At 36.2% G+C, this 11,030-nt stretch overlaps 1 protein-coding gene across 1 annotated transcript in view; it reads right to left on the bottom strand.

The window, feature by feature from the left end:
- Positions 1-5,930: 5,930 nt before the first annotated feature.
- LOC106470747 (alpha-methylacyl-CoA racemase-like) overlaps positions 5,931-11,030 on the bottom strand; it is a 74,626-nt gene continuing 69,526 nt past the window's right edge. The window contains exon 7 of the mRNA XM_013931313.2: positions 5,931-6,645. Coding sequence (XP_013786767.2) covers positions 6,245-6,645 — 401 coding nt within the window. The 3' untranslated portion in view covers positions 5,931-6,244. The remainder of the gene's footprint in view (positions 6,646-11,030) is intronic.

The raw sequence follows: 11,030 nt of genomic DNA, 5'->3' as shown, positions 1-11,030 counted from the left end.
ACAAGTAATTTGTTTGTTAATTGTTAAATTAATGTATTATTTATACACACAACCCGTACGAAGGACGGATACACAGCTAGTGTTTAATAAACTTGTAGCAGAATTCTTAGGTAAACTTTTATAAGAACATGTAAGAAATGAATACACTGCTGTGAATAATTTGAATTTGTGAAAGAAGTTAGATAGTTTGAATTTTAAGTATACAGAACACAATATAACCATCTCTCTTAGTTAACATGTAAATGCTTCCTCAAAAGCTAACATTATTTTCAATCAAAAATGTATTTCCAATAATACTTACTACCCTCTCACACCTACAGCTATTACTCGACTGCTAGGATTTCCTTCCTTTGCACAATGGTTCAATTTTCTCACTTTCTCCAGTCTTTTATTTCCCACTTAAATGACCTTGGTGATATCTGTCTCGTGATACTCTCCACCTATGTCAATACGCCTCTATCCTGGTACTGTATATAAGCACCTCATTCAGATGATATCACTTTTTTGAGAATGGTCCAATCTGCAGTCTCTTACACTGTGTAGAGTTAAGTATTATTGGAAATACATTTTCGATTTAAGAAAATGTTAACTTCCAAACATACTTACCTCCTCTTACACTGCAGCTAGAATCCCACATTGATAAGGTGGAGGGGCCGGTGAGGGCATTATCCATACAGAATGCGTCTGCATGGCACCCTAGTGGAGGAACTGCACTACATCCAGAACAGGCATGCTCTTCATCCAGAATATAATTCATGCACTCCAGTTGGAATTTGATATGATCTGTCATCACTATTGTCCAGGCTCCAACTAGGTAGCCAAGTGATAGGGTTGGAATTATAGGACCATGGTCCCTAAATCCTACGTTGGTAGCTAGGGCATTTGGACTGCAATATATACTTCAGTGAATTCCATCACATAGCTATATAGTGATGCATTTCGAACCACCAAAATCACGATGAGAAAGTAGGCAACACCAAAGTGGACAAACCCTCACCTCAGCCTGAAGTCCGAAAAGCAATATCCCAAACTCGGAATGACAGGATGCTGTGTGCTATACTCAACGTGAGAAAACATAACTCATCTGGTCTGGAATTATTAACACTCATCCTCACTCCACAACCATGTGGGCAAGAGAAATTCCACTTGCCACTGGAATTATGGGGAGGACATGGAACAAACTGTGCTCAACCATAGACCCAGGATGGGACCACTCTGCATGAACTATGTACTGAACCAATATTGATCAAAAAGACGAGCCATGCTAACCCAACTGGATAGCCGAGCATCAAATCTGAACTGGTATTACAAGTAGACTCTCGCATAGGTTGGTGCCTCTCACACTAACATATATGGAAAAAAAAACAAGAAAAAAAACAGGGTCGCAGGTAGTAGAGCCCCAACTTTGCCCTCTTCTTCAAGAGTGAAGGTAATTCACTCAAACACTCTGGAGGACTAACCTCTGTCCACCACCCTGGTGATTGGAAACTAGGTGTGGTAAGGATTCTTTAACTCCACTAGTAGAATATGGGACTGGGGTAATACACGATGGGGAGTTATAAGATATATTGCAATAGGTGAACCAAGTTCCCTAAATTTTTAAAAGCAAACTGATCCTGATTTATTCATTCCAATGATTGGCAGGATGAAAAGGATTCCTTCACGCTTTACTGATGATAGTCCATAAGTGATGGTCCAGCATAGTACAGTAATACCACCCAGTCTGCCTGTAGGTGGTCTTATGGAACACCTCATTTTGACAGAGCCTGTTGCAACTTAGATAATGTATATTATGTTAATGGTTGTTGGTGCAGAATGGGTTTAATAAAAGCACAGCTGCATGGGCAACACTCGCCACAGAGTGGGATCCTGTGAAAAAGATGTAAGGGATCCTGAATACTCTCACCTCTTTATGATCTAGTGGATGTGGTTAAGATAGCTACAGGGGGTAGTCAAAAATCCTCAGAGGAAGATACTGCCAGATCATTCAAATAATGTGAGATAAAAGTATTGGAGGAGGTTCACATACCAGCCTACACAATTTCCTCTAGTGGACAATTCAACTGGGCCACTAAGGACATAGAAAAATGATGAATCAGATGAGACATGACTTGCAGAAGTCTCCTCACCTTCAAAGAGAGCCCTAAATATTATTAGTGATATGGATCAATTTTTATACCCACCTCGACAAGGTAATTGAAGATAAAGCCCAGGAAACTGAAGGATCCCAATGAATAAAAAGTCGTTGTCTAGCACTCTAAAGGCATTAGTGTGGGAAACATAACACTTCAAAGCCCTCACTGGGCATAATAAATAATCGGAATCTAGTCAGTCATAGAGGTGAGAAATAGCAGGCATTTGAATTGGTGAAAAAGATTTATCTCCTTCCCTGACTAGCAGTGTCTTAGGTATAAGGACCTGTCTGGGTATAGGAGGACGTAGGTAAAATGATAATGTGGCCTGTGCACATGGAGCACAAACAACTCCAACTGGCATTGTCCGCAGGCCAGCAGCAACAAAAATAATCCTTAAAGGTACATGGTACATGAGGCCAAGGGCTCAAATAGATGTTGAGAAAGAGCATGTAATACCACATTATTATCTCAGTTAGGTGAATGAAATGGTCGTTTGGGACAAAGGACCTGAAATGACTTGGGGAGGCTGGAGAGCACTGGGGACTCAAATAACGTTTGTCTCTTTGAATATCTAAAAGCAGTCAATAAGGCCAGCTTATATAAGGCAATTATGCAAAACCCTTGTAAAAGAGCTAGATAGAAAAACAGTCATGGTAGGCACTTCTGGACAAAGTGGGTTCAACCTCCTCACAATACACCATTGTCTATATATGTGCCATTTCCGTTGATAAATGTCCATAGCAAAGACTGAGACACATACATGGAAACCACATAAGTTAAACCCCAAAGCCACGCAAAAGACCACATAACCACCAATCATGAAGCTTGAGCTTCAGAATGGCTGGGTGTACAATGTTGGATTGTGGCTGCTACAACAGAGATGGCCAAAGAGGAAGTGGAAGAGGTGGGCATTCCTGAAGGTACCTCAGAAATGGTTAAGCTTGCAAATCTTGGGCTATCAACAGACCCTGAAAAGGAGTTGAATGAATCATAGATTGTACTCTGGGTAACATATGAATCAGTGGAAAGGCATAGAGGTGCAATCCCTTAAAGTCCTGACTGAATGCATCTATTGCCAATTCCTAAAGGTGAGGTACCAGAGACCAAAATGCCTGTAGTTGAGTGTTTCAATGAGTAGCAAATGCATCGATCATCAGTATCCCGAACTGAGAGCAAATCCAATGGAAAATCTTGCAATGCAGCATCTATTCTGTCAAGAGAATCCAACTGGGTTGAGACAAATGTTCTGCCACCAAATTCATCACTCACAGAACATAACAACCTAGTAGGATGATATAATGAGAATGGGCTCAATAAAGAAGATCGAAGGTTCAAAAAACAAAGAGATGTGGACCGAGTGCCCCTTTGATGGGAAATGTAAGACACCATCATAAAATTGTTGAAACGAAGCTTGATGATTTTACCCATCAATAAATCCAGACCTTGAGACATCGCCTTTTGAACAGCAAGCAGTTCTAAAACAATGATGTGTAGGGAAACCTTGTTATCCATCCATAGGCCCTGGAAGTCCTGACTGTTGAGATATGCACCCCATTCCTGAAGCAACACATCCATGAAGAGATGGATTTCTGGACAAGGTGATGGCAGAGGAACACCTATCATAGTATTATTCTGATCTAACCACCAGTAGAGTTCGAAAACGTTGATCCTGAATAAGGAGACTGGGAAATCCAGTGAATTGCTGTTCATGATCCCTTGGTCATATAGACCACTGAAGGGATGTCTTGTGCACTCATCTCAAAGAAATGGGTGATTTGGGTGATACCCACATCCCCAAAAGAGAAAAACCACCTGTGCAGCAGAAAGAGATGCGAGTATGAGTCAGACTGCCTGTTCCACTTACTGGGACGACACTTTCCACTTCACCCTTCACCAATAAATCTCTGATAGCTCTGGAACTAAGTTCTGAAACCAAGGATCTGTGGGAAGTGAAAACGCTACAGGATAATGGTGGTGAAGATGGGAACTAAATGACTAATCCTTATGGAAGGACCTGTAGTACACATGGATCCATGGTAAAGGTTTTCCACACGTCCAGAAATTCTCGGAGCCAAGCCCCACAGACCCTAAAGGCTTACAGTAGCCATGCTGCCACTGGTGGCATTCCAACTGATCAGAGGAACCTCATTGATATAGGTGGAATCTATTCTGGGTAAGAATGGACCAAGAGGCTGATGTCAGGGGTTAGAACAATCGAATAGTAGTAGTAGCCAAAGTAAGTCGAGCAGCCAACGATGACAGAGATGAATGCAGATGGGTGATAGCTGGTAGATGAACACCCTCAAACAATGCATCTCTACCCAACAACAGATCAGCCAAGAGAAAGTGCAGAAGCTGACAATCGAACTAAGTTGGATGCTAAAAATGGTCCCACTTGACGTCAAATTGGTGTGGTGATCACTGAGAGGCTTCCAACGAAAGTTGGAGGGATAATAAATATCTTAGCACCATAGTTAGGACCAGATGGATCCTTGAAAATTGTGATCTATTCAGGTTTCCCACGAACTCCTTTCTGGAACCCCACATTTCCAGGAGTGGATCTATTCTTTGAGAGTCTAAATATGCATCCACCTAGCAGTGGTTGGCTAAACCATGTTGTTCTAACAAACGTGGTGGACAAGGCATAGTATCCCTTCATGTAACTGAGCAGTGAACCTCCCTGCATGAACTGTAGTATCAGGGGATAGAGAGAGAACCAAATATTCATCCTCAGACCTTTCCATCAATGAAGGCACAGAATCAAAAGCAACCAGGGAAAGACCCAAAAACCACACATACTTGATTTACCAACTGAAGAAAAGGAGCTGGAGGCTGCTGATCCCAAACTGTCCTCCTAAGAAGCTGAAAGAATAATGGAAGGCACTGAAAGAAGCAAATCAAATTGTTTCCAGAATTTCCAGGATCGCTTGTAAGTGCGACTACATATTTGTCTCCATCTTAATATAAATAAGTTCACAGAAAGCCACACTAGATATCAGAAGTGAGATAGGAGAAATCAAATTTCCCTCTATGCTGGAAACAGTAATCCAGGAATTCATGCCGTATATCTTTTTTTTATGAAAATCAACCAGGTAACACAAAGATAGTCAAAGTATTTCTAGCAGTAATAGTACATAAAAAAACCCATTAGTGAATGCTTTGTTGAGAAAAAGTGATAATATTATCTGAATGAGGTGCTTATATACAAGTACCAGGATAGAGGGTGCATTATTGTAGGTAGAGATTACCATTACTTAGATAGGCAAAGGAAGGAAACCCTAGCAGTCAAGTAATAGCTGTAGTGTGAGAAGAGGTAAGTATATTTTGGAACTAATCATTATGAGTTTTTTGGGGTTTCTAAAATTTTATTTTAACAAAATGTGTCACTGTGAATAAGAAATTTGAAGATATTAGAAAATGTCAATTAGAAATATATAAAATGCACTGCTTGATCCACACTTACGGTAGCAGGTTTGTTATGAATTTTGTGCAAAGCTACACGAGGGCTATCTGCACTAGCTGTCCCTAATTTAGCAGTGTAAGACTAGAGGGAAAGCAGGCAGCTAGTCATCACCACCCACTGCCAACTCTTGTACCAACTAATAGTGGGATTGACCATAACATTATAATGCCCCACAGCTGAAAGGGCAAGCATGTTTGGTGTGACGGGTATTCGAACCCATGACCCGCAGATTACGAGTCGAGCACCCTAACCACCTGACCATGCCTGGCCTATGGTAGCAGACCTTACAGTAATTTCAACAATGATAAAGATATAAGCAATTGAGAAATATGTGCATAAAGAAAGGTTGCAAAGGCAATCTTTATTCTGGCATGACATTTTTTAAATGTGATATTTAACGTTTTTCTTAGCTTTATAGTATCAGGCATACTTACAACATCAGAAGAAAAAATTTTAAAAAATTCTACATATAAAATATTTGTGTCTAAAATCAAGTTATTGTAGTATTATTTATTGTTATTGTCCATGAATTACAACTAAAAATACTTGTATACAATATTTTCATTCAAGTCAGCTTAATTATTTTCCATTAATTATGACAAAAACATTTTCTATCGTTATGATTCAAGTTACAGACTTTAAAAAATTATAGTTTAGATTTGGTTCCACTTATTTCAACCACTGCCTTTTTGACTAATTCACTTATTTCTTCTCTGGTATATCCTAGTTCCAATAGAACTTCTTCACTATGCTGACCAATGATTGGTTGAATTAAAGAAGGAATAGATGGTGACTTTGAAAGCTTAGGAGCAGGTCTTGGAATGGACATTTGTTGTACTGAATCCTTCATAAAAGTTTCCAGACTGCAGTTATGAGCATAGCTAGAGGCTTCTTGTAGTGATAACACAGGAGTTACACAAGCATCTAATTTGTTAAAAATTTGGCACCATTCTTCTTGGGTTTTGGTAGCAAAAATTCTGATAAATTTTTTATGTGTTTCAGGCCAGTTATTAAACTGTGGACAGTCTTCCTCTTTTAAATCAAGACCTATTTGAAAAAGTAATAAAAAATTATAACTTAAAAAGGTTTTTAATTTCAGGTAAAACATTATCTAATTATGATCAAACTTAAAGGTTTATGTCAATAATATTAGCTTCAATAACTATTTATATCAAGGTTCCAGTTATTATTAGTAAAAATAATTCTATCATTAACAATAAATATAGAAGAATTTTAAATTTAAGTGATTTATCTTCATACTTTTCTTTCTAAATTAAAATCCAATTAACTACTTTGTCCATGCAGATCTTACTACTACTATTAATTTTGATTGAATGAAACAACTGTCCAAAGGTTTTTCTTAGTAATGGCTATAAAAATATTCAGTATGTCAATAGTTTGAATGGTAACCATATTAAAGACTGGCCATTATGTTGTAAAATTTATAGTGAGATAATATTATGATCTAGAGTTCCTAAGTTTTAAGCTCTCTTTATTGACAAATTTTTTGCCAAAAGTTCATTGAATATATTGAATTTTTCTAATTTTGTAAAGCACATGTATAGAAGAAAAAAGCAACTTCTTTTTCACTTTAAGTTTCTTTGTTGAATTTTGCATGAAGCTATTTGGGAGCTAATTGCGCTAGCTGTCCGTAATATGGAAGTGACAGATTAGAGGAAAGACAGTTAGTCAACACCATCTCATGCCAATATGTAAAAAATTAATATGCTGCTGTTACTAATTTCAATTTGTAACCATAATTTGATCAAAAATAGTACTGAGAATTCATGATGACAGTATTTTGACTGGTTGATTACTTTCCTGACATTAATTAATTTAATCATAATTTTGAGTAAACAGTTACTTATATTCAACAAATATACTAATATTAGTTTCTACCAGCTTTACTTCCTCAAGCTTTCTGTAAGTGGAGATGTAGAATCCTTCAAATCATTGAACATTTATAAACCGAGACTTAAAATGAATGTACTCTTTCCAAATCACAACTCAAAACTCTATATTGATCATGTGTAAACAAAAATGGATGATTTAAATGGTCCTTAAAAGCTATAACATCCTTGCATACAGATCCCTGAAAAATGTAACCACTTAAAATCATCCTTTATTTTTAGGAAATCATCAATTTCTATTTAAAACTCTTGTAAGTTACAAATCTACACTAAAACATTTATTTTAAAAACCAAAACCAGTATGCAGAAATAATGATAATTTGAAATTCTACATGAAAATCACAATAACATTATTAATAATAATAAAAAAATTAATTAAATAAAGCTTTATCAAAATCACAAGATTTAAAATTTTTTATAGAGTTTCTAAATGTCAACAAACTTCTGTAAATTTTAAACAATAATTCTTTAAAATACATTAATAAAACAATACATTAATTAAAATGAAATTGAATAAATTATCAGACACAATATATAAATAGCCTATAAACTGCACTACATTAAGTACAAATTATTTTTGATTTCAAAAACCAAAGAGTGCTAAATAATTTTTAAGAATTAAATTCTGAATAAAAAAACCATCATTAGACTTTAAACAAAGTGTTTGAGTCAACATACTACTGAATTAAATGATACCCATCTTTATAACACATTAAAATGTTTACTTGCTCATTATTCAGTAAATTCTACATTGTTTTTATTTTGATAAAGAAGATTTACATAATTACAACAATTTTCTATGGTAAACTATGGGTAATAGTTATCAAATATGAGATCAAGTATTTTTGAATATACTCTAAGCTTGTAAAGACTTTCTTGAAAGGCTAAATTTTCAACTTAATGAGAGAAGTAACACACTGAAGGCAAAGCCACAAGAGGATCAAGAGATCACTCCATTTAAAAGATTATGTCTGGACAGGAAAGACAACCCATGACAAGATTGAAAGCATCCAAAACATGACACGTAATGATATGGATACCTTGCATATGGACCCAGAAAAGAAGATCCAACATATGAAAACATAGAGATCAAGATCACCTTGGTGATTGAGATAAGCAACCATTGTAGCATTGTAAGAATTGATCATTACCAGATGATGTCTGGCCAGATGGAGAAAATAATCCAAGTCCCAAAGTACAGCTAGAAGCTCCAAAATGTTAATATGATAAGACTTCTTGGCCGCAAACCAACATCCCGAAGCCTCCTGTTGATCAAACTACACCCCCCATACTTTGAGGGAAGCATTCATGAAAATATGTAAATCTGGATGAGGAGGAGGAAATGGGACACCCACCAACGTGTGGGTCCTGTCCAACCACCAAAGCAGATCTTCAAAAACAACAAAGGCAACTAGAACAAAATAAACGTGGCACTTGCTCAACCATATGTTATATGAAACCTGCACATATACAGAACCAGGAATATATATTCAGAATAAATTCTTGCAGACAGAAATGTATGGTATATTCATATATCACAGTTTCCTCTCTTCCTTAATTAATTAATTTTAACCTTAAAACCAATGAACTTTAAATTTGTGCCCTGGTCTAGAAGTGCATTAACTTTCACTTGCCACATGGGCATCAAAACTCTTAAAGATAAAGAATACAATACAAATTTTCACATTAGATAAAAATACCCTTTAATATACATTGAAATGCATACAAAACATAATGACTGAAACCCTTTCATAAAGATAATGGAAAATTCAGTTATAATAAAAAGAAAACTTGATAATACATTAACAAGAAAATGAGATGCTTTTAAACAATGAAATGACATATATATATATATATAAAAACCTTTCAACAAAGATGTACGTAATACAAAAATAAAACCTTTAACATTGATACATAAAGAAACCCCTAACTCTGAATCAAAGTAAAGAAAAACCCATAAAAACTAGAATACAAAACAAAAATATGCCATTGAACATCAACTGAAAAATAAAGCATAAAAATGTATTTTCAAAATTTACATTAAAATACAAGATACAAAGTAAACCCTTTAATTCTCAGCATTGATAATCAAAATCACAAGTTGAGTTTTATATCATTTTACAAAATGTAAAAAGAAGTTTTAATTCTCTTAGAGAAAGAAACCAAATGACTGAAACTTCATATTATATACACAAGTATATATATTTGTATATTGTAAATGTTTTCATTTAATGATAATATGACTAGTAACACTAAAAATGATATAAAAAGTGTACACAGCCAGCAGCAGTTGCATCACTCATTCTGCTTTGCCATACTGAAAGGGTTGAAGATCCACTGCTACAATCACCTCTATGTCCTAGTTCTGTTGGCTGGAAATTTCTTTCCACTGCCTTCTCTTCAGCCATAGTTGACCTCATAGTTGCTGGAACCTTGGGGTACATTCCTCCTCAGTCAGAATATAACTTTCAATTGAGAAATTTGGAGGTTTTGACTTAAAGAGAATGAAAAATCACCAACTAGTTGGAGAACAAGATATCCAGAAGCATTATCAAAAAGTCCAAACTGAAAATGCAAGACTGGATGAATTCCAATTGGTCCAAAGTTCAGCTAGATGTGTAGGTTGAAAAATGGCCTTAACTACCTTAATACAACCATTCCTTCCGTAAGTGTCTGGATGTTACATAAACATTACCTAAAGCCAGTAGGAAAGGAATGGGGTGGAGACTGCAAAATTCCCACATATAAACTGACTTGGATTAGATTACACCAATCTTTACTTGTGATTTGAGAATTCATTAGCATTTACTTTGTGGTTTCTAAGAGAACTTCTTCTAGTTAAAAGTTAAGTACTAGTTTTAGGGCAAATTACAAAGTTTCACCACCTGGGTGATAGATTCTGCCAGAGAATATATGTATTAGGTCATCAAGAAATTAATGTTGCTTTTTTTTAGATGAAAAAATCTGAACAAAAGAGATGGTAATCTGATGGTGCTATATCTGGAGAATATGGTGGGTGGGGGAGAACTTCCCAATCCAACTCCATAATCTTGTGTTGCATCAAACGTGCCACATGTGGACATGCATTGTCATCGAGAAGAACACCTTTCCGACTGATGAGTGAAGGGCATTTCTGATGAAGGGCTTGATTTAAATGTTCCAGTTGCTGACTATAGACCTCTGCATTGACAGTTTGCTGTGGATTGAAGAGCTTGAAATGAATTACTCCTTTGATGTTCCACCAAATGCAAAGCATCACTTTCTGCGGATGGAGTTCAGGTTTTGGGGTCAGAAGTGGTTTTTGTCTAGGACTGAGCCATTGTTTTTGGAGTTTAATATTCACATAGGGAATCCATTTTTCATCATCAGTGACAATTCTGTCCAAAAATGGTTCATGCACATTACATGCCAGAAGCGATAAAGTAATATTCACATGTTGGAAAATGACTATGATAATCGGAGAGTTCGTGAGGCACTCAAACACCTTTTTTTATGGGGTTTTCCCATATTCCTTAGATGTTT

The sequence above is a fragment of the Limulus polyphemus genome, unplaced genomic scaffold (assembly GCF_000517525.1).
Source record: "Limulus polyphemus unplaced genomic scaffold, Limulus_polyphemus-2.1.2 Scaffold4196, whole genome shotgun sequence".
In the NCBI taxonomy this organism is placed as follows: domain Eukaryota; kingdom Metazoa; phylum Arthropoda; class Merostomata; order Xiphosura; family Limulidae; genus Limulus; species Limulus polyphemus.
This window is presented reverse-complemented; position numbering and strand designations above follow the sequence as displayed.